A 24,164-nucleotide genomic window follows, 5' to 3' on the forward strand; every position below is an offset into this window, starting at 1 on the left:
AGATGTAGTCCTAAATCTCAATATTCAGTGGGTTCTGGAATTTGAGTGACAACGACAAAAACCCTGGAACTGGAGTGAACACATTTTGCACATGTCTGGCAGTGAAGGCGTTAAGATGTATATTTTTAATTAAAGCTTTACCAATGATTCAGACTAGGCAGGTTTAAACGGACAGAATTATAATTATTATATAATACATTTTATACATTCAGAAAGACGGGCCAGCGTTCAGTCAACCCGGAAGTAACACGCACTCAAAACTATTTCCTGTGTGAAGCTATTTAGTTCCATTTATACCGAATTAGACGTGTATTTAACCACTTTAATTTGTTTTATAAAAGTATGTTGGCATAATGTTGGCATATAATGCTAATATTAGTGCGTCGTACTGAAGTGTGTGTGTCTGTGTGCGTACACGGGACTAATATACAGTATTGAAAAAAATACTGTACTGAAGTGTTTTGTTGCAACTCCACCAATAGTCACATGGTGGCGTACTAAAGCCACAATCTGACGACCAAAACTCATTGTACACTTCACAGCAAATTAAGTTAGAAAAAAACAAATGAAATACGTCTCTGCCAGTGAAATGTCAGAATCAATTACATTTATGGAATAATTATGAGTTAATTTAATAAAAATATTGCATATCTTGAGCCAATATGTATTTTTACTCAATAAATAAAATAGCGTAGCAGTCGAAAGGGACCACACACGACTGACTGCTTGTATGCCTGCTTGGTGAGAGGCATGGTCCAAGTATCCGCCATAACAGTAAGTTTCGCTCGAAACTTGAACGCACTGAATGCGTAATCACCGGATTGTTCTGTTTTAGAATCGTGAGAGGATCAAGACTGGCCACTTGGGGGGTCAGTACATGAGAACCGGACGAGTGGTGTCTCCTTTCTGCTCTTACACTCCGCCCCCTGGTCCACAGAGACCTCACCCCCAAGTCCCGTCTAACCCTCCCTGCCTCAGAAGCGCACATTGTCGCGCATTGCACTCTACTACTCTGTGCGCATTCAACGCCGTTTCGACTCCAAATCTCTATTCACGCACTTGTTTTTGGGTGTATGGGGTCCCAAACGATGTTGGATTAACCACTTGGAATTTAGGAGGTGTATTGAGAACATGGTCGACCTGCGGCACGTCAACTGACTGCAATTTCTGCTTCAGGTGAATATGAAACTTTCAAATAAATGATTGCATTGTATGTGGGTTGCATTTTCTGGTTTTCTGGGATTTATATCTGAGGGGTTGAAGACTTGTGATGTTCTTCTTTATGATAGTGCAAATTGAGAAATGGGGTTTTTGTTTGAGATCCAGTGCTCACTTATACAGTACATTATAATACAACCCACAACGCTGAATAAAGACTTGATGTACCTGGTTGAATGTTTGTACAATGTTGACGTACAGTCTTGATTTACTGTATGTGCCTTCGGCCCAGAGTAAAAATTCCACGTTGTACCATATGGACTTGTTTTGTTGTTTCGATAAACACAATTTTGATGTGACAGTCACAAAAACCCATTTGACGGACAGGAGCCTGCACCCCAAAAAAAATTACAATGGTGTACTGTCTGCCAATTATTTACAGTTGCGAGTGACAACATTTCACCGACCAAAGCGTGACAAAACACTTGCATGTTATTGCCAAGTTGAAAAACACCGCCCCTTTCTAGATCCTGTTGCTTTTCGTTACAAGTACCATCTGTTAATGAGTAAACGATAGGAATCTTTACCTGAACTGCTATTCTCTTCTTTGTTTGCTCCAAGAGTTGAGCTGGGCGGTGTGTGTTTGCACCACGGCCTTCCGGCTGTGACGCAGATAGAGAAGAGGACACCCGTGGACCATGGATTTTGGCAATGAGGTGGACCTGTCCAACAACAACATTATGCCCCTGTGGAAGCGTCGTACGGAAAACCACAGAAGCCCGCCGGACTCGAGGAAGCCGCGGCCGTGTAGTTACCACGCCAACGGGGTCATGATAACGGACTTCCAGACCGAGGATAGGTGCGCTTTCACCTTGAGCCAGCCTGCTGAGAAACTGGTGGTTACATCTCAGAGTATGGGCAAGAACACGGCAGTGCTGAAGCATGTTTTACACAAACCTTCCAAAAAGTCCAGAGTTGTTCGGAGTATTAGTATTGGTCACATCTCCAATGGACGCTTTTCTTTGTCCAAGTTCAAGTCAGATGGAAGCAGATCGGCCTCGTTGGACAACAAAGTGAGTAATGGAGTGTACAACACAGTAAATCATAGCAATGGACGAACAGTTTGGCCCGACAAGTGCAGTCGCTCTCCTCAAGCGCTCATTTCCAGTGTGTTTAGCCTGAACTTGCAGAAAGAGAAGACCCCGTCATATCATAACCTACCCTCACCCGAAACGGTTCAACACGCCTCAAACAATAACCATCTTGAACGGTCCTCGTGTCCGTCCAGCCCATATCCTCCCGCCAGACGGACTCCTTCACACAGCTCTACCTCGAGCATCCCCTCCCTGTCGTCCCTCACCTCCTCAGACCCCCCAACACCACGCTCCTCCTCGCCGCCCCTTCACAGACAGTCTTCGCCTTCATCCGGCATCTCCCAAGACGCCAAGCGTGCTTCTTCTTCATCGCCCCCCAATGTGATTTCCCCGTGTGTTTCACCCCCTCCTTCTATCGTACTTAGCACTCACAGCCCCGCCGCCCTGAAGATGGGCACCCAGCAGCTCATCCCGAAGGGCTTAGCCTCGGGTAGTCGACAGAACAAGTCACCCGCATCCCTCCCGCAAGGCCAAGGCTTGGCAGGGCTGCTGGGTTTGGATTCTCCCAAGCGGACTTTAAAAACACTCAGCATGGTGGAAACGGGGTCCTACTTTTCCACGGGAGGGGGGCACGGCGAAGGAACTGATGGGGAAAATGAAAGCCCGGGGAACCTCAGGAGGGGGCTGAGGAGTACATCCTACCGGAAGGCCGTTGTCACCGGAGTCGACCTGGGGGCCCAGGCACTTTCCCAGGCCGCCATGAAAGGATTAGATAGCGATAATAAAAGTCCCCCAGCCAAGCCGGGCAGTCCTTGCATAGTAAAGCCCACCAGCCCTGGGGCACCCAAGCCTGACAGCCCTACAACACCTACTGGCATGAAAAAGAGCAAGGTAAGCTGAGCAAGCCCTATAAAGATAACGCTATCATCAAGATAAGCAGTCAATCACACAAATCAAGCACATGAAGAAAGAAGCTCTTGTATGTTCTTCCTCAAAGTATCGGGGAAGAGGGAGGCAGGTCTTGTACTCCCACCATAAATCAGAACAAAGCCTTACAAGGACATCTATTATTTGACGGTCGGCAGACCTGACGTAATGCTGGTCACGCTAACACGCGGCGGCTTTGTTTTAGCTAAAGAGGTCAACAGACAGTTCAGGGGCAGGTGCCAAAGTTACATGTCGTATGCTATTTCCAGACTCCTGACAAGAAGAACATTCTGGCCCCTCAACGCACTTTTGACAGTGAAGGTGAGAGCGGTGTGCCCCACTATTTCATTTCTCCCATAACCCCGCCGGTGTTGTCTTTTTTAGATTCTTTTCTTAGACATTAATTCTTTCCTTCTCGTAAAATGTCTTTCAGAAGAGGAACTGTACCAGAACTATCAGGAAAAGGCATTACATAACGATTCGGATGAGGATGCTGATTCCAGAGAAGCTCCATCCGATAACGGCATCGTGTTGCAATACAAACCGATTCGGACTTCTTGGAGCCAGCTTACTGTGGTGAGAGATCACAGACACTCCATATTACAGACATGTTGGTATTAGACATTTTTGTAGACTTATGGGAGATTTAGTCACAAGGACTTCCCTCACTATTCAATTTAAAGCTTTAAAAAGTTGTGGACATTATATTTGCGACATTGGAGGATGTTAGGACCCCGGTGTCAAAATCAAGGCCCGAGGGCCAAATCTGACTCGTCTTGTCATTTTATTCGGCCCGCGAAAGCAAATGAACCATTTCAAGTTCCACGATGCTTGCTAAAGTCCGAACCACAATTTCAAATTGTCCCACAATCACAGTCATTATTTTTTATTTCAAATTTAGAGGAGATTAAACATTCTAATGGCTTCCCCAAATCCATAACGGGTCCGGAGAGGAAACCGTAACGGCAATGTGGCCCGCGGCAAAAATTAACTTTGACATCCTTGATGTCGGATGTCTGATTAATGTTTCTACATATTCATTTGTCAGACTGTTAATAGCCCATGCTTGCCTAACTCTTAAATCTACATTTTCATTATTGACTCACAATGACTGAGTCTTGGGACTACTTAAATCCCCCTTCGCCCCCTCTATTCTTGTTCTGTCTTCTTAGTTGAACCCAGTATACTGTAGAGTACTTGGAATGTGTGCATTCTCAAGAATGCCGTCATATCCAGTTCAGTGAGTGTTGGCGACTGCACTCAGCCAAGAGTGCAGGCGCACTTCTTTAAGAACAGGGGAGCCCTTCAGTCACTCAGCCAGACCTCTTTTAGGAACACTGCTTAGTCTCATGCTAGCTTGTTAAGATACTCTTTATTTATCAGACTTAAGCTATGCATAAAATGTTGCATTCGGGAGCGACGCGCGGCCGCCGAAGTTGCATAATACAGTTTGAAATCGGAATGGAGGGAATGTACCCTAGGAAGTCATGAGTGAGTTTGTTTATTCCCGGGCATCCTCAGTGGCTTGTTTACTTGGAGAGATGTGGTCAAACATGCGAAAGGATTGACAGAAAGTGACCCGCAGGGATTAAAGGACAACAATAACATCCTGTACTGATGTGAAAGTGACGTACCGCACATCATCAGCAGTCTGTTCAAACAGGACTGTGGGCGTGTCTAACAGACCGCAACGTGGTTTGCTTTGGGATCCGATGTTATTTTCACATTTCAGAAGAAGCGCGGTCTGTCAGAACAATATGAAACTCAAGAGAAGCACAGAACCAGACTTACCGGTTGTCTATGTTTCATCGCCTCCTGGTGGTACCTTTGCTAATGCTTCAGATGATCTGCACAATTGAGTGTCATATTATTTGGCGGGGATTGTGTTTATTTCTCAACTTCCTGAATTCTTTGATGGTTGAATTGAAAGAATTGCTCAGACTTTAACAGCCATTGATTAAAGTGGTCAAGGGTATGTCATGCAAGATTTGGTTCATCAACAATCAATTCTATCCGTTCAACATCATTTTAAGGCACTATTTTTCGTACCCTAAAATGACATACAATATGGTGGCAAACTTCACAAATTGGAAGATGTATCAGAATTTAATTTTGGACTGATTAAAGGCCCAAAGGGTCAACCAAAATGTTTTCAGACCATTTATTGGTCAAATAACTATTTACTTCCATTAAACACTGGAACAAATTCTCCTCAATACCTTGACTAAACACCTCACAATCCTATCAACACCAGACGAGAATGGGCAAACTATGTCGGCAACAGATCATAAAAACGCTGTGTTCCAATGTTTACTTGAAAACGTGCTACATTTGTACAGCATGGTAAAGCCTCAAGATATTTGCTGGTTTGATCTTGGTTTGGTTGTTTTCACTTGGGCGTTAGGCCAGATACTCGAGATGAAGCAGTACCACTTCCTGATCTCTTTCCAGTATGAGGAACAGCCTTGGGACTTGGCATGAAGAGTGTTCTCGCATGTTCAATTTGAAGTCGAAGGAGCCCTCCGGGCCTTACCGGTGTAATAATGTGAAACTCTAGTTTTTGAGGTGGGATTTACTTCAGGCCTAATGTCTTCCTGACTAAGACACTGGCAGAATCAGTGAAGCACACTTAACGGTTAAAACTCCAATTTTAAAGACAATTTGGGTTTTAATCGTATTTAACATTATTTTACTGTACAGTGGCACTTCTACTAACACAATTAATTAGTTCTGGAAGAAATTCCTTAACGAGAAAATATTGTCAGAAGAGACGCGTTTTCCATGTAAATGCCCTAATCCGTCCCAAACTCCCCCGAAATTCACATATGGATGTTTTCTGAAGCATAAAAATGAATCAAGATATGTAACGAACACACATTACACCCAGATGATTGCACCAGAAATGAGAGCTTAGAGTCAGGAGATACTCACTGAACATTACGGCAGGTCACTTGCTGTCTCCATGCCGTCACCATGCCATTCGTCACCATGGGTATGCAATAAGGATCTCATGTCCCGCTTTCGACAACAGCTATGATGACCCCCCCCCCACCTCCCGCAGAGTGCGGTATGTTAAGTGTCCAGCGCACAATGACAACAGAGGCAATCGTGCCAAGCACGTGCAATGAATGCAGAGGAGAACCCCTGTGAAGCTAGTTGAAAATGTGACTCTTGACTACAACTGTGTTTCACTGACTTAAATGTTTTCTCCCCGAAAGGTCAAGAAAAGTGGTCTGTTTGATCGGATGAGTCAGGAGGAGCGCAAAAGACAAGAGGTACCAATTACATTTTCTATCGACTTTGACTCCTAGTGTAACACCACGCATCCCTAGAAAACCTTTTCTGGTCTCATTCATGCCAACTCACACATCACTCAATTGGGAGTCTAAAATGAGACAAAAAAGCCCAATCAATGGTCAGCTACTATAAATCATGAAGCAATCTAATGTTCGGTTAGTTCGCTCAGTGTGGGGAAAGGTTTGTTTTCCTTTTCCAAGTGCATAAAGCACAACTGAGGAGTAGTTGAATGCAAGAACCTGCACATAACCCTGACCTCAACCCAAATACATTGAATTGGGATGACCTCTGACGGAGTTTGATTGTGTTTCAGAACTCCCCTAGATAAACACCCATGGGTATTCGCTCTCGCGAAATTTTCAGAGACATCCTATAATCAGGCCGTTGTTGAACGCAGTAGTGGAAGACTGCTCATATTTGTGTTGTTACCTTTCTTGAACAAGTGTTGACGAATCAAGTCGTACTCTTCTTCAGGCCATCTTTGAGGTGATCTCTTCCGAGCACTCGTACCTCCACAGTCTGGAGATCCTCATCCGCATGTTCAAGAACTCGCCAGACCTCAGTGAGGCCATGACCAAGACGGAACACCACCACCTCTTCTCCAACATCACGGACGTCTGTGAAGCAAGCAAAAAGTAAGACATTCGAATCGTTCAAGTTTTTTTTTTTCTGGCTACATGTTTGTGCCTCTTAAAAGCTTGGTGTTGTTTTCCTTTCGGGCCAATGAGCCGAGTAATTCTGTAATAGCTCTTTAACACTTGGGGTAGTGCGCTGAATTCCATTTGCGGTGTGTCTAAAAGCACCGTGACATTTGCCTTCTTTTTACACTCGCAGCCTGGCTTGGAGATTGACAGTGGTCTCTGCTGTCCGACAAAAACAGACTCAGAAGAGAGTAATACTGAAAGGTTATTATTTTTACTGTATATATTTCTTGGTTGACAGTCATTCAAGAAATCCTCCGACTGCATCCGTCGGTCATGATTTAGAAAGAGACGCTAAATGTCTGGTAACAACAGATTACTTAGAACTGATACAAAATTATGTTGTCCACGACGAGTAGAGAGCAGCTCGTCCATTCAGATTCCTGTCTATTCAGATTCCTGCCGCCAGAATGTGTTTACTCTGGAATGTTGTTTAAATAGTGTTACACTTTGACCAGGGATTCTTCACGCCCATTCTTGACAATGATACTGAGAAATCATTGACATTTCTTTTAGTCCCTAATGGCATTAATGAAAAGCAATTGCGTGGGTGTAAGGGTCGCATAGGGTGGAACTTGGTTTTCACTGGAATTAATAGCAAGTAATGGGAATGAACTGCGACTGTTGCCTTTGTTTATGTACAAACATAATGATACAGATTGCGTTTTGTGACAATCAGAATTTGTCTTTTTCATTTTGGTTTATCTCCTGAATTATTATCAGATGACTGTTATTTGTTTTTCCATCTTAATCTGGACCTCAACATCCCATCAGTGTCCTCAAAGTCTTAATTTTAACTACAATTGTGGCAAAGTAGATACAGCGGGGTCCAAGATCCTTGCGATACTTAAGTTAGACTCAACCAAATGTACAATGGATCAAATTTACAAACTACTGGTACTCACATTATTTCTTTGCCATCATAATATTTCAGTAAAACCAGAATGAAAAACAACATTGATTCCATTTATGAAACACGAACAATTGAATGTAACCTGTTTCCTGTGTGATTTTGGAATTACTCCAAGCATCGTTTAGATTGGTGCATTCCTACCTTTTAACCGGATTTTTCACCCCCTAACTTGGTTCGTAGATTGTTGCATTTGGGGATTACAATCATGTGTCATTGAAAGACCATTTGTGACCACTTTTTCATGGTTGACCTTGTCCAGATGTGCATGTGCATCAGTGCAGGGTTCAAACAACATCAATGTGTGTCCTTGTACTTGTTGATGGATTTCGTGGTCTGGTCTTTGCTCACGAAGAGCACTTCCGGTCATCTTCAGGATGACTTAGTCATACATTTATTTCCAATATAAACCCCCCCCCCCCCCCACTCCATGTTTTTGATGTACATAATGCCAATTCGCCCTTTCCTCATCTATGCGCAAATTCCTTAACTCTGTTGAGACTTGCCGTGACCCCTTGTACATTTCACTCCACAATCACCTCCTTCTGCCATTCCTTCTACACTGACACAACGGGCAGCTAAGATACTCAAATGGACCGTGGAACCCATCAAACAAAAGGAACCCAGAGAAGTTGGAATTTAGGTTCACAATGTGAAGGAAAGCTGAGGAAACGTACATCACGCCTCCAGGCATCCGGTGATGCTTTCAGTGCAGTGATGTGACAGCCAGTGGGAGGGCTTGAAGGGTTTTAAATCCAGGTGTGCGACTGATTGTATTTCAGTTGACGCCCTGGGTGAATAGAAAGCTCATTTACAAGCATTCCTTCTTACATGATCATTAAAGAGTGTGTCATTGTTTAGCCTAATTTGGCAAATAATATCATTGTAAGAAGCTGGAATTGAACAATATATGTCAAGTGAAACTTGAGTTAAAAAATAAAGCTAGCTATCAAGCTAGCTATTTAGCGATAGCTATCTATCATCTAGGAACACAGAGAAGCTAGCTAGCTAATTAACTAGATAAACTAACAAATATATTGATAGATATAAAATATAAAAAATAAATAAATACAGTAAAGTCTCGTTATATCGATAGTACTGCTTATTACGATACTATTTCTATGAACGCAAGGAGAAAATTTACATGCCGCGGGATTGGATATATCGATAGTCCGGTTACATCGATATTTTTTCCGACTCCCGAGAATATCGATATAACGAGACTTTACTGTAAATACAGGGATGGACGGACGGACAGACAGACGGGCGGACAGGCGGACAGACTTGCCTTGCCTTGCGACCGACTGGCAAGCATTTCAGAGTGCGGTCTGCTTTCCGCCCAAAGGCAGTTGGGAAAGGTTCCAGCTAATCCCCTCGACCCTGTTCAGGATAAGCGGTGTTGAAAATGGATGGATGAATTTATTGTAATTGCGACATCTCCTATTTCCAAATGGAGTCAACGTAATTGTGTCGCCCTCCACATTCCCTCATGCCAACAAGAAGCCCCAGAGGTCAGATCGGCGAGATTTTTCCCACGTCCTTGACCTGGAAGAGGCCAAAATAGATGCTTCACAACAACGCAGTCTTACATCCTGTGCGGCCATGTCTTTACTTAGGAAAGAGGGGGTCTGAAAAGTCTCTTATAGATGAACCCGCTGCATGCGAAGTGGCACGGTCGAAGGAAGATTTCTTGCCCAGCCGGTCAAGGTTAGCATTTGATGTTTTTCAGTTTGCCACCTTGACATGACGAGCTTTGGCACTTTTTTGTTGTTGTTGCCTGCTGTTAAAAAGACCATCTGCTGCTACTCAGGAAGAGGAAAAGCATCTGTTGTCGTGTTTAATGTTGGAACGCGTCTCTGTTTTAAGAGGCGCGGACTTCCTCTTCTGTGATCTTACAAGAGAAAGGTGTTGGGGGGGGGGATGTTTCCTGCCTTGCGGACTCCTGCGTGTGCTGTATGTTCCCCTGACGTACGACTCACAGTTCTATTGTATTGTCAGTTAGCAGTGGCGGGCTGTGTATTTCATCGCTAGGCCTTCAGTAGTGCTACATCTGAATCAATCCAGACTGAAAAAAGTGTGGTGTGGTTTACTACTGGTTACTCCTCTTCCTTCAGCCATAGAGGGTTGATAAAACTGCCAATAAATCAACACAATATACAGTATTTGCAAATGCAGCTCGCTACCGATACAGTGTGCTAGCTCTGGCCAGTATGCTCTCAGTCCATGATTCAGATATTTTTAGGGCAGCAGAGAAGGTTTTGCATCCCTAGACGGTCCACCACTGGTCAGTTAGCAGTGGCATTCCCAGTTTACCAAGCTCTGCCTTCATTTTGGATTCTGCAATATTATACCTGACATTTTTATAGCCTCTATGTCCTCGTATAAGGTCCCGAGCACGTCTGCAACTGCCGTCAAGCAAACATGTGAAGTTTGGATAACCTGAAGGGCAACACCACACATTCCCCGCCATTGTTGTTGATTGATTGCGTGGGCGCCATAGCTCGGGTGGTCGGCAGCATTCTATTACGCGCAAGCACCATCCTGCCTGGGATGCTTGCCCCAAGGATGAATAGTTCAAAGATGACTTCATCCTGCACGTTTTGGTTCACAGGAGTGATTGGGGAGGAACCTTTACAAGCCGCATAAAAGGAACTAATGACAATGTCACGTGTCCTTTTTTTAGGTTCTTTAAACAGTTGGAGGAGAAACACCAACACAACGTCGCGATCGACAGCATCAGCGACGTGGTTTGCAAGCACTCCGAATCTAATTTTGATCCTTACGTGACGTATTGCTCCAACGAGGTCTACCAACAGAGAACCCTGCAAAGGCTGTTGTGAGTGTCCGCACGTACAAACGGCTGTTATCTTATCTCCCGCGCCGCTCATCCAGAATGTACTTTGACCGTGGCGCTTTACGAAAGCTACTTTTTCTTGCTCTTCCTCCTCTTGATGCAGATCCAAGAATCCAGTTTTTAAGGAGGTGCTGAGCAAGATCGAGGGCCACCCTGATTGCAGGAACCTCCCCATGATCTCTTTCCTCATCTTGCCCATGCAGAGGGTCACGCGCCTGCCCCTGCTCATGGATGTGAGTGTGCATGAACTTTGGAATGGCCAGACTTTGGCTCTTATGTAACTGCCGGGTGAATTGCTTTCGCACTGCAAACAACACGCGGGGTGTTGGCTTTGACTCCCAAACCACAAACTTTCAGTTCAGGTGACTTTGAAGGACAACCGACACCTCCGAACAAGTTGTGTCCATAATTTGTAAAATCACTTCAAATGACTTCTACTGAGCGTATTTTACAATGATTCCATGGCATATAGCTATATTTTAAATTTTAAGACTCGCGCTGAATATTCAGGAAGTCTTGTTTTCGAGTTGATGACGATGCCTGACGTGACGTCATGTCTGGAACGACCCTGACTGAGAAAGCGACACACAATGCATTTTGGGTACTTTGATTGGTCTGAAAACTTCGTGTTGATCCATGTTGGTGGCAAAATTAGAAGGAAAACACATAAATAACGCGATGGTGAATTGTTGTGTGTTGCACCAAGACTACTATTGGATACTAGTTGAGACAAATTCCCAGCAGACAAATCAACCCATTTCCAACGGAGCTTGGGCGCCGTCTTGTGCATTTTCTGGGACGCTACATTTTATCCAAATGCCTCAAAATGACACGGAATTACTTCTTTAATCGATTGCAAACATTTATGCTTTCCTCTTCAGAACTATTTGAATCATATTCATAACTGGATGAGTAACAAGAAAGCATCTTCTCCAAATCTGAAGCCATTGTTTTGATTCTCGAGCAAGGCAATGTGTGACGAATAGTGACGTCACGAACAATAGGGCGGGACCTTCTGAATCTGCCCAGTTCCTAACTCATTTTGTGGCAGTTTTGGGATACTTTAAGATTTTTATTGGTGTTTTGCATTTGACAAAAAATATCAGCCTGCGTGTTTTGGGTATTTTAGATGCTATAGAACGTTTTTCTGATGTCAGTTAGGAAATGGTGTCGGTTGTCCTTTAAGCCATGGTCCGATGCAGGTTATCGTTCACTGTGCTTATTCTTCAATGAGACCACACCGCCCCCCCCCCCTTTTTTTTCTCGTGCTCCATTTTCACGCCCTTTGCTTTCAAATGTTGTGAGTGCCTCCCAAGAGTCCCTGAGGTTGAGTCCAAATGGAGGCCTTGAGATCCTGAGAAAGTTTGGTTTCACTTCACTTCCTTTCCACAGCTGCTTTTGAGTTTCCACATGCTATCAGGCATTGATAAGGTGCCGTGTGCTTTTATCGGCACAATGAACTGATCCTGTTCTTTTTTTGTTTTTGCCGTGTTTGCCTCCTGCAGACAATTTGCCAGAAGACTCCGAAAGACTCGGAGCAGTATGAAGAATGCAAGAAGGCTTTACACGCCGTCAGCAAGGTCAGTGAGTGAACAAGGGGGCCAACTGCCTCATTCATTCATGTCATTTCACCGACACTAGTCACTGAAAACCAGAAGCATGGACACACACACACACACACACACACACACACACACACACACACACACACACACACACACACACACACACACACACACACACACACACACATATATATATATATACATACATACATACATACATATATACATACATACATACATACATATACAGTAAAGTCTCATTATATCGATATCGGATATATCGATAGTATATATCGATACTATTTCTATGCACGCACGGAGTTACATGCAAACAGGGTCGGATATATCGATACCGGTTATATCGATAGTTTTTCGGACTCCCTTGAATATCGATATAACGAGACTTTACTGTATATATATTATATATATATATTAATTCTATTAATATATATAGTTAATTGTTTCTGTTTTTGAAACAAAGTTCAACCATATGGCCGCGTGATAAATCATTGATTTTAATATTAAATGTATTTTATAGATCCTCACATGTGGTATACCGCTTCACAAAACATATGTTGATTAATTGTGATGCTCTTGTGGGCTCAAACAATGATGAAAACATAGCCTCCTTCTTTCAAATTACATGTAACATCTGTGTCTGTACATGCAGGTGGTGAGGAAATGCAACGAGGGTGCGCGCACTATGGAGAGAACCGAGATGATGTACACCATTAACTCCCAACTGGACTTTAAGATTAAGGTAGAATGAATGCAGATGGATAAAGACCGAATATCAAACATTAAAGACGGTTTTAAGACCCCTTACCAATTGAAGATCCCGTCTCACCCCGCAGCCTTTCCCGCTGGTTTCGTCATCCCGGTGGATGGTGAAAAGAGGAGAGCTCACAGCCTTTGTGGAGGACAACGGCATCTTCCTCAAGCGGACATCGAGGCAACAGGTCTACTTCTTCCTCTTCAACGATGTTCTCATCGTTACCCGGAAAAAGAGGTAAGCGGCAAGTTTCAACTATTTAGTTTGAATTACTCTGTCAACTTACATCATGTGGAATGCGAGTATTTGAGAAATGTTAAAGCCCTAATTCCAACGTGCTACAGTAGAAGGGAATGGACGGATATCGCAGGCTCAAAAAATGTGCCTTTGAGCCTTCCGGATTCTAGCAATCTCTCGCCTTCCTGGCTGTAAAGTTGCAGGTGTTTGATGGTTTTTTTTTTCCTGCAGTGTCATCAACTGTTGTTGAGTCATCAAAACTATTTGTAAAATTCCAGCTCGAGGCTAAATACTTCCTGGAAATGACATGCTTTTTATTAGGTTGGGTGTGGTTATTTTTACCCCTCGAAACATCACCCGAAAGCCTTTTCACTCATTTGTTATCTGGAATTGATCGTCCACTGCACTGCCGTGCTAAAAATTCCTGAGAGTCAAAGAGAAGGGCGAGGAGAAAAAGAAACATTCCAGATGATGTTTTTTTTTTTCCCTCGAAATGGAACCTGGATGAAACGGATCGTTTTGGTTCGCGTATTTTCCCTGGTTCAAGAATGATGTCAAAGTGATGTCCAAACACGTTTTGTTCATGGGACCCCGTGAAAACCAAAATACATTTCAACATCAATAATCTGTCATCACCCTTGTTCGTCTGTGTCTGTGCCATTTTAAGGATTATTTAGTAGAAAATTATGTTTCATGGGACCGGGGAACAGATTATTCTCTTTTATAATGGTTTCTTATGGGAAATAAATGTTTGGCAGACAAACTTTTCGCCTTACACACACTTTCCGGGAACCAATTAAGTTCGCGAGCTGAGGTATCACTGTATTTCCTACATTAGCAAGGTTTTCAAAATCCAAACAAATGTAAAGTGCAACAGCATCCCAGAAGGCATTACATGTTCAATTTTAGCGGTTCCACTGTATTGGATTAGGACCACTTAAACCGTTTCAACCCATTTTCTAGCCACCCAGCCACACGGGACAACTCACCAACCAACTATGCAAAGCCCACGTGTGTTCCAATCACCTCCAGCATTCCCAACACGTTACCTGTCGGGCTATCAGTCATTAAAACAGACCAGAATGATCTAGAACAGGAGTGTCAAAGTCATTTTTTTTGCCGTGGGTCACATTGTGGTTACGACTTCCTCTCGAGGGCCATTATAAAATTTGGGGAAGCTATTCCAATGTTTCAACCCCTCCACATACAGTAAAGTCTTGTTATATCGATATTCAAGGGAGTCCGAAAAAATATCGATATAACCGGGACTATCGATATATCCGACCCTGTTTGCATGTAATTTTCTCTGTGCGTGCATAGAAATAGTATCGATATAACCGGGACTATCGATATATCCGATATCGATATAACGAGACTTTACTGTATTACATATAGAGGTATTACATACAGGTTTGATTTGCCTTCGCGGGCCGAATAAAATGATGTGGCGGGCCAGATTTGGCCCCCGGGCCTTGACTTTGATACATGTGATCTAGAAAGAAGCGATTGATTTCATACTCCATTCCCAAGAGTTTGACACCCTTGCTCGACAACATGTAACAGTATGCTAATCAAGTTCTGCCAAGATTGTCCCCCCTTTGTTCAAGTCCTACTTATTTGGCACGGTTGATTTGCGAACAATGGATGGGGTCAAAACTTGGGGGTGGTCTTCAACAGCTGCCGTTGGTTGAGCAACTTTCAAAAGCTTATTGAAACCCTCCAGACCCCGATTGGATTCCCTGACCGGCCGTGACTCTCACAGTTGATATTTTTGAAGTGAGGGTGGAAAAACAGAAGCATTTCGACACTTACGCCCTCCTGTTTGTTTTGGAGCGTGCTACCTAATGAACACGTCGGCTCACGTGACGCCGCTCCCCCCCCCCCCCCCACGCCAGCTCAGCTGCCGTTCCAGTCTCGAGTTGATAAAACCCACATGGGCTCGTCTTAAGCTCCTGTTCTTGGGCGCACTGCGTAAACACGCTTTGCATGTAAGGTTGCACAATTGTCTCCAGATGTTCCCAAAAGCGCCCAGATAAAAGCTTACACGAATGGACAGGTATTTATGGGAAACACAGGCTGAAGAAACAGGTTACGTTTGACTTTTAACCGCTGTAAAGTGTGACCGAAAACATAGTTGCTGATTTATGAGCCTCTCTCGGTGACCATTATGAACTTGACAGTCTCAGGGGGGGAGGTTTAAACATTATGGGATGAGAAACCTGAGCTTCATTCAATGTTTGGGTGAGAAGGGGTTTGAATAAAATAACCAGGTGGAATTTCCGCCCTTTTTTCATGTCACTATTCCGAGTCCTGGCATGGAAAAAGTGGACATGGCAATTTTTTGCATTAGGCAGGAGTATCACAGCTACAAAGTGTGTACTATGAAGAGAAAATAATAATAATAATACATTTCATTTCTCAGCGCCTTTCAAAACTCTCAAACACACTTTACAGTCACATGATTTTTTTTTTTTTGTGCGGGTGAGCAGCGGCAGCCATTCGCACTCTACCCTGAAATTTGCCAAACAATGCCAAACCACAGAGAGCAACCGCTTCTCTCTGCATCGTACAAGAAATCACACACACACACTGGCTTTGATCGCAGTCAAAGGACTGGATGTCGCGTTGTGGCTGGGTTGCCATATCAGTTCAATATTACAGCATTGCACAAAATGAGGATACAATATAACTTTCTGAACAGCTTCCATGGATATCATCGTCGTGGATAGCAGTGGCTGGCAATGGTTTTGGAGAAAAGATGATCAGGATTATTTAAATTTAGACGTAGATGCAACAATTGAATGAATGTGCACACACAACCAAATACTAGTAGCACCATTAATCATACTACAACGACATAGAGTGTAAACAGTTTGTCAAATGGAAAAATGTTAGACTCGTGATTCATTGTACATCCAATATTCTGCCATAAAAATCCCATTTTCATTGTCTTTGGTATTTTACAGAGGAACATTACTGTTCAGGTGTTTCAGGTGCCACTCAAAGAACAATTACTAGCATAAAAGTCACTGTTGTAGGTGAAACCCACCCATGTTTTACGAGGCATCTGATACATAAAGGGAATAAGGTAGATTATCTTTTTTGTGTGATGAAAGAAGGATTTCTGGTCATAAAACCCTGGAAGAACAACCAGAATGCTCCAAATTGACTGGAAGTCAAGTGACTTCCTCTTGAAAATGGCTGCCATTGACACAAATTCATAGTTTCTTTTTCTCTTCACTTCCCCAGCGAGGAGAGCTACTCTGTGATCGACTACGCCCTGAGAGACGAGATCTGGGTGGGCTCCTGCCAGCCAGAGGAGGTCAACCTATCGCCAGTCCGCAGCACCGCCGCTATGTTGACTTCACGGCAAACCGGCGCCAACCACCTTTTCCGACTGCGTTTCTTGAGCAACCATTCCGGCGAAAAAGTGCCCATGATTTTGGGAACGGAGTTACTGTGAGTACAATTCTTATTGAATTACTATATACGTATTACAAAAACACCTTCATATGGTATAACTTCATTATATGTCAACGCTATCCTCCACACTTTGGTGTCAACTTCTAGGGGCAGGCCAGAATTCATTTTCCCTGAAGAATAATAAAAATAATTATATTTTAAGCACCTTTCAAAGCTGTCAAGGACACTTTACAGTCACAGGCAAGCATGGGTACTATAATAAATAAAATACAATCACAAAATAGAATACAATAAATAAAATACAATCATAAATAGGAACAAGAGAAAGAGCTACACAGAAAAGACAATTTTAAATAGGTGGGTTTTGAGATGGAATTTGAATCGAATTAGCAAACGTAAAATAAAATGATGATGATGATGATGAGTGTAGCCTGCAAGGTTAAAATACCCCATCAATCAGGCTCTACAAACAACCCGCACAAGCCATCTGGACACTTAATGCAAAAAGCTACCAACCCAGCTAAACAGAACACAATTGATGAGGAACTAGATAAAATGATCACAGAGAAAGCACCTCCAATGGATCATTTCTCAAGATGGTGAAAGAAGAAGGCTACGTTCCTCATCAAGTGTTTAATGCTGATGAAACCGGCCACTCCGTTCCATCAAGTCATCAACGACCATCACAAAGGTGAATAAAACGATTTTATTATACAGTACAGTTTATTTCTTTAATTATAATACCATAGCACATTTATTAGACATAAAATAAGGTATATTTTGTGTAGTTTTAAGGCTTAGAAAATTAGAAAGTATAAAATTATGCTATATGTGGACCTGGGAACGGATTATTCTCATTTTAATGGTTTCCTATGGGAAATTTATTTTTGGGATACACACTTTTCACCTTACACACTCTGTCTGGGAACCAATTAAGTTCGTAAGCCAAGGTATTATTGTATTTATATTTTCATTATTTGCTACAGGGAAAAAAAATGGTGTTCAACCTGAGTGGTTACACTTTCTTTACATGTTCACTTCTAGTGAACCGCTACTTTTCAATCAATTTGAAAGCATATTTCTGGACAATTTAAGGCTAAGCCAACGAACAACTTTTCCAACTTGTCTTTTCCGGCCTATTCTGAATTCGCAGGGATATTTGGTTACACCGCCATTGTTGCGCCACCACATTCACCATTTACTGCCTCTTGTTAAATTACCTCGGAAACTTTATTAGGTGCACTCAGTCATTTTGTCTTTGTTGTGAGGCAAGACGGCTGCACCGGTTCGTTGTTTTGTTGATGTCTTTCCAACCGGGTGGTTTGAAGAATATGCAAACCAACGCGCTCCTCTTAAATGATTCCATTACTGTATCCATCTGAGAAGTACTATTATTTGAATGACAGTTTTATCTCTGTTAGGAAACACTTTGTCCGAATCACCAGATCCATCTCCCTTTTGTACAGTAAATAGAGTGAATGGGGTTTGTTTGGAGGGATTACATAACAGACACATAAACAAAGGGAGTCTGTCATATATTTGGCATCATATGCAGTTTTCTTTGTCCCAGCAGCCTGTGTTTGAGAATGAACAGTCGCACTTGGCATGTGCGCGCATCGCAGTCTATTTCTCATGAGAATTTCGTCGAATTGCCAAATGAAAGTCATTTCATTAAGGTATATGTTGTGTAGTTTTAAGGCTTAGAAAATTAGAAAGTAGAAAATTATGTTTTAGCTGGGAACTGATTACTCTCATTTTAATGGTTTCTTATGGGAAATTAATTTTTGGGATACATACTTTTCGCCTTACACACTATGTCTGGGAACCAATTAAGTTTGTAAACCAAGGTATCACTGTATATATTTATACACTGCTGATGTTGTCTTTTGGGCATTTGACAATGTGACGGAAGAGGTGCTTCTAATTATGTGGGGCCCACAGAAGAGATGCTATTGTGATGAGCATGACAAGTGTTGGCCATGTCTACATGAGGGGTTACTGCCCGCTCGGTGCACTGCGATGATTTACCCCCCACCCTCCGCTTTGTTCTCCCCCCTTCATCTTTTGATAACATGGGAGTTTGGAGGGGCCTTAGCTGGGATGTCACAGTTTGTGTGAGTGCATGTTCACTGTCGTACTCTAACAAGTGTTCATTCTTACAGTGGTTGCATAGCAGCGTCCCATTGTTAAATAGGCCATTTCCCACGGCCACCACCCCCATTCACACATGCACGCTAGCACACACGTTGGTTCACTCCCTCAACGCGTCTTCATCACCCTTGTTCGTCTGTGTCCGTGCCATCTTTTGTAGTTGGTCGGAAAATTTGTGAGTGAGAAAACACACACACACACGAAAGGGAGACGCAAGAGCTTGAAACAAAAAAAACAAGTGAAAAAAACAAACGTGAAATGGTGAGAAAATGGAAAGAAAAGAGTGGAATTTGGACTTGTTTCAACTTTGATAGTTCAAAAGCAGAGTGTAGACTGGAAGGTTAAAATATCCCATCAATCATTCAACTTCCGATGTTCATTCTTTCTGAATTAGTGACTAACGCCCACGTGACACATGGAAGTAGTCACCATTGAGTTCCTCTAATTAAACTGGAATGACCTATTGAAAATTAATATGGGCTTTGGATTTTGTCAATGTGCTTTTAGGTAGTTAAACTACATAGTAAATGATACGGTTAAAAACACCATAAAATAAAAATTAAATAAGCCCAGCAGGGAGCAGCTTTCTAGAAAAATAAAGTTGGATTGAACAGAAAATTTCAGCACTCCTAATTATCCGGTTTTATAGAGCCAAATTATTCTCACTCACTAAGCTTGCTTGTTATAATAATAACAACAATAATAATAATAAATTTTTAAGTTATAAGCACTTTAAAAGCTCTCATGGACACTATATGGCTACAAGTTCATAAATGAAAACATAATCATAATAATAATAATACATTTCATTTATATGCACCTTTTAAAGCTCTGTGATACTTGTATCAATACTTGTGGCTTTCTTAACCTGTGACTTAAAGTGATGATGCACTTATAAATGCAATGTATTATTATTATTGTACAAAGCTCTGTAATACTTGTATCAATTGTGTTCTGTTTACCTGGGTTCTTGACCAATCACGTGGCTTTAACTGAAGATTGGAGGTGGGGAATAGAGGACAAAAACAGTCGGCTGCCATTTTATTGTGAGAAGAACGGGCTCGTTCGCGAACGACACATCACTCATTGAGGCAGCTCCGTGTGTATTCCGAAAAATAGTTTGTATGCCAAGGTACAATTTTCATAAATTTAACGTTCGTAAACCGAAAAGTTCGTAAGCCAAGGGGTTCGTAAACCGAGGTATCACTGTTCTATGACCAGGAAAGAGGACAACGTTAGCCACCATATGAACAGGATATAAATCAGTAAGTATTGTATTGCATGTCCTAGATGGGATCAAAAGGCCAAACGCACAACTATAAAACAATCGACCTGGCTGACTGATGGGATTTGCATGTTTGAGAGTGCAAGCTTGACTTGCATCAGCATGTTCCTTCATGTTTTAGCAGTCCTGCCCAGAAAGCACTCATTTTATCCCTTCAAATCCCTGCACTCTCCAGATCCTAACCCTCAGATCAGAGGGATGTGGGAACAGGTGAAAATCACAGATTAAGTTACATGGAAACTGACCTGCGCGGCTCCGCCTACTGTGGGTATGTGCATTTGACTTCCCACGGATGTCGGCAAGAACGACGGCGAACACGCTGAAGAACTCTGAGTGGCCTCCTGAGACTTTTACCTTTGTTCCGGTTTCTCTTCAACTTGTCAGCGTGACAACACATCGCTGTTGTGTCCAAACCTGCTGAGCTGTTCAAATCCAATGAAGGAGGCCCATTCTGGGCAAGCGCTCACTGGTCCCCATGCACACCTGCGCCATCTATGACCAGAGTAAAATTTAAAGTTTAAAGAAAAACAACACTCTGTTTTCTGCACTGTCACGAAAAAATTATGTCCTTTTTTTTAAGCTCAAAACCAGAATTTATTCGGGTTTTGGTTTTTCTTGCGGGGGAGAGCGTCGATAAAAGTTTTTCTCTTCCACGAGAGGGCAACGTTTGCCTTTTGTCCATGTTTGCACTTTGATACAGCTTAAACTGTTGTTAAAGCGCTATATATATATACAGTAAAGTCTCGTTATATCGATATCGGATATATCGATAGTCCCGGTTATATCGATACTATTTCTATGCACGCACGGAGAAAATTACATGCAAACAGGGTCGGATATATCGATAGTCCCGGTTATATTGATATTTTTTCGGACTCCCTTGAATATCGATATAACGAGACTTTACTGTATATGAATATTACAATACAAAGAAGCTGTTTTCATAAAACGGTAAAATCCGTCACTAAACCACCATGGTGGGGTGAGTTTCAATTTGGATCGTTCCTACAACAGACTGCTTCGGCAACATAGGCTTCAAGTTTCAAGCAAAAAGAAGCATTAGCATATATATTTCTAGAGCTCGCAATTTTTTTTCTCGTATTCAGTGACAGACATTTTTGATTTCTGACGAAAATCTGCCTGCATTCTATCGTTGATATTTGCTAATTTATATTTTGAATATATTCTTGTGTTTTCTGTTCTTGTTTAGAATTTCAAAAGCTTTCCAATGTTACCTTACTCGTTAAGATCTGAAATTAAGAAAGTTATGATAGTTTAAACCAGGGGTGTCAGTCATTTTTTGCCGCGGGCCACATTGTAGTTATGGTTTCCTCTCGAGGGCCGTTATGAATTTGGGGAACCCATTAGAATATTTAAATCCCTTCAAATATTACATATAGAGCACACAGCAACTTAATGAATAACTCGTTTTCAAATCTGAAGTCAAGAATAATGACTTTTATTGTGGTTGACATCCAAAAATGTGAAATTTTGGCTCAGATTTTAGCAATCATCATGGAATTTAACAAGTTTGATTTGCTTTCGCGGGCCGAAAAAAAATGATGTGGCGGCCGGATTTGGCCCGCGGGCCTTGACTTTGACACCTGTGGTTTAAACTGTAAGAAAGTACCCGGACTGTGTAATTACAGGCAGAAAATCCCGTCATATTTCAAAAATTAAAAAATCCATTATTTCCGTATTATTTGTCATATAACAATAATCTATACATCATTCGAAAGCTATTTAAATGCACTTTAATATGGTATTAGAAAATGTGTGATGAATTATTATTGAAAAATGTCACGTCCCTACAAGATGGCTGAAATGGGTTAAAAATTATGTCAGTCACATAACATGCACCAAACATTACGCCACTTGACACAAAATGCTTTTGATTTGTTTTTGTTTTTTAGGAATGAGCGTGCTCGGTGGATCAGCGCATTGGGCCACAACGTCAACAAAGACAAGAGTCAGGACAGAACCAGTAAGACAATTACGCCCCTGTGTGGTCACTGAATAAAACGACCGTGGTTACATTTGGACAACTTCACAATAAAGTGCGTTTTGCCGTTTTAGACGCCATGCAAGTGGAGGTGATCAGAACGTATACAGCCAAACAGCCGGATGAGTTGTCCCTGCAAGTAGCTGACGTGGTGCTCGTCTCACAGAGGGTAGAAGATGGTAAGAAACTTACCTGTTTATATACGTATTTATGCGTCTGGTGATATCGTCGGTCTCAACGTTGACATAATGGTTGAAAAATGGAAGTGGCGTGGAAGTAACTGGTGACTTGAAGAAACTCTATGTAGGAATGAATGTAGGAACAATCAGCGGGGCCACAGGGAGTGGTTCTCTGCTCCCCCCAACCTGAGAGTAGGGACCTATCATAGCTGTGTCCGGCGCCGCCATATCTGGACATTAGGGATATATAAATAGGGCCGATACCACCAGTCAGACTTTAGTTCGCTGACGAAGCCTCTTGGATCGGAGGCGAAACATCCGAAACCTTCAAAAAAAGTACAGACGACGGCTGAAGAAACCTTCTCATCGATGGATCACTCCTGTACGACTGAGCGCTTACACAGACGTATTATTTTATTTTATGATTATTTTATTTTAGGATAATTTATTTTATGATTATTTTATTATTATTTATTATATTATTTTATGATTCTTTTATGATTATTTTATTATTTAATGATGTTATGATTTTATGATTATTTTATTAGTATTTTATTATTATTTAATTATTTTATGATTATTTTCTGATTATTTTATTATTATTTTATGATGTTATGATTGTATTATTTTATGATTATTTTATTTTATGATAATTTTATTTTATTATTATTTAATTATTTTATTATTATTTTATCTTGTTTTATCTTGTATTATTTAGTATTTTGTTTTGTTGTTGTTGTGGTTGTTATTATTCCATCGTACGTTTCTATGCGAAATCAATTTGAGGTTTCTTCTTTTTGAGGTTTTTTCTCTCTATCTTTATGTCAGGCTGGTACGAGGGCGAGCGTCTACGTGACGGCGAGCGCGGTTGGTTCCTGGCAGAGTGCGCCCAGCCCATCACGTGTCAGGCTACCATCGAGCGCAATATGCAGAGGATGGACCGCCTGCAGGGCCTGGAGACTAATGTTTGACATAGACACTAACGTCTTCAGGAACTTTACGTACTTCACATTTTGATTGCCGATTAATTACAAAACATGTTCTAATGAACTTGGGTGAGGTTGTTCACTCGCAACTGGAGGCGTTAAAATGACCGTCAGGCCAAGTCCTTTGCATCCATAATTTATAATAGCAAGAATGAACTGCAGAAATATATCAATCAGTTTCCTACTATGTGTAAAAATGTAAATAAGTTTCAAATGTTTGTTATCGCAATACAATACAATGTACAAAATGTTCCTATTCACAGTCAAAATTTCCAAATCACCTTTTTGGAAAGAATCCGTAAACTTGTGACTTTTACTGTAAATGGTGTCATTTTTTTTTTCTTACAGCGCCTGATACTAGGTGTTTTAGTTTGTACAGGTGTACCTAATGAAGTGTCAGGTGATTTGATATATGTCACGTCAAGCGTATCCAATAAAAGCTAAATTGTTGAACTTTTGAGGGTAGGAATTTGTCACACACACACACACACACAACTTCTTGGTTCTGTCACACATTCCTGATCATCATCATTTTGTGTCTGCTTTGTTAAAAACAATATATATAGTAACATACGGATCAAACCTCTAAAGATGGAGGACACTGATTTGCTGTGGCGACCCCT

General features: G+C 41.9%; 1 protein-coding gene across 1 annotated transcript; it reads left to right on the forward strand.

Annotated features, from left to right (window-relative positions):
• Positions 1-971: 971 nt before the first annotated feature.
• On the forward strand, positions 972-23,994 carry LOC148888616 (rho guanine nucleotide exchange factor 26-like). Its single transcript, XM_089014453.1, has 15 exons — positions 972-1,176; positions 1,780-3,143; positions 3,449-3,500; positions 3,613-3,755; positions 6,398-6,454; positions 6,951-7,111; positions 10,771-10,923; positions 11,045-11,174; positions 12,447-12,521; positions 13,177-13,266; positions 13,361-13,515; positions 16,765-16,974; positions 22,288-22,358; positions 22,451-22,555; positions 23,384-23,994. The coding sequence occupies exons 2-15, from the start codon at positions 1,857-1,859 to the stop codon at positions 23,524-23,526; spliced, it is 2,832 nt and encodes a 943-aa protein (XP_088870579.1). The 5' UTR covers positions 972-1,176; positions 1,780-1,856; the 3' UTR covers positions 23,527-23,994.
• The last annotated feature ends 170 nt before the right edge of the window (positions 23,995-24,164 follow it).

Source organism: Hippocampus bargibanti, linkage group LG14, assembly GCF_051943395.1.
Source record: "Hippocampus bargibanti isolate YZ-2025 linkage group LG14, ASM5194339v1, whole genome shotgun sequence".
In the NCBI taxonomy this organism is placed as follows: Eukaryota; Metazoa; Chordata; class Actinopteri; order Syngnathiformes; family Syngnathidae; genus Hippocampus; species Hippocampus bargibanti.

Excerpts from the sequence above, each read along its gene's own strand:
- LOC148888616 (XM_089014453.1), top strand. The coding sequence starts at position 1,857 with ATGGATTTTGGCAATGAGGTGGACCTGTCCAACAACAACATTATGCCC. Across the intron at positions 7,112-10,770 it reads GTCTGTGAAGCAAGCAAAAA|GTTCTTTAAACAGTTGGAGG; the intron begins GTAAGACATTCG and ends TCCTTTTTTTAG. Across the intron at positions 16,975-22,287 it reads ATTTTGGGAACGGAGTTACT|GAATGAGCGTGCTCGGTGGA; the intron begins GTGAGTACAATT and ends TTTGTTTTTTAG.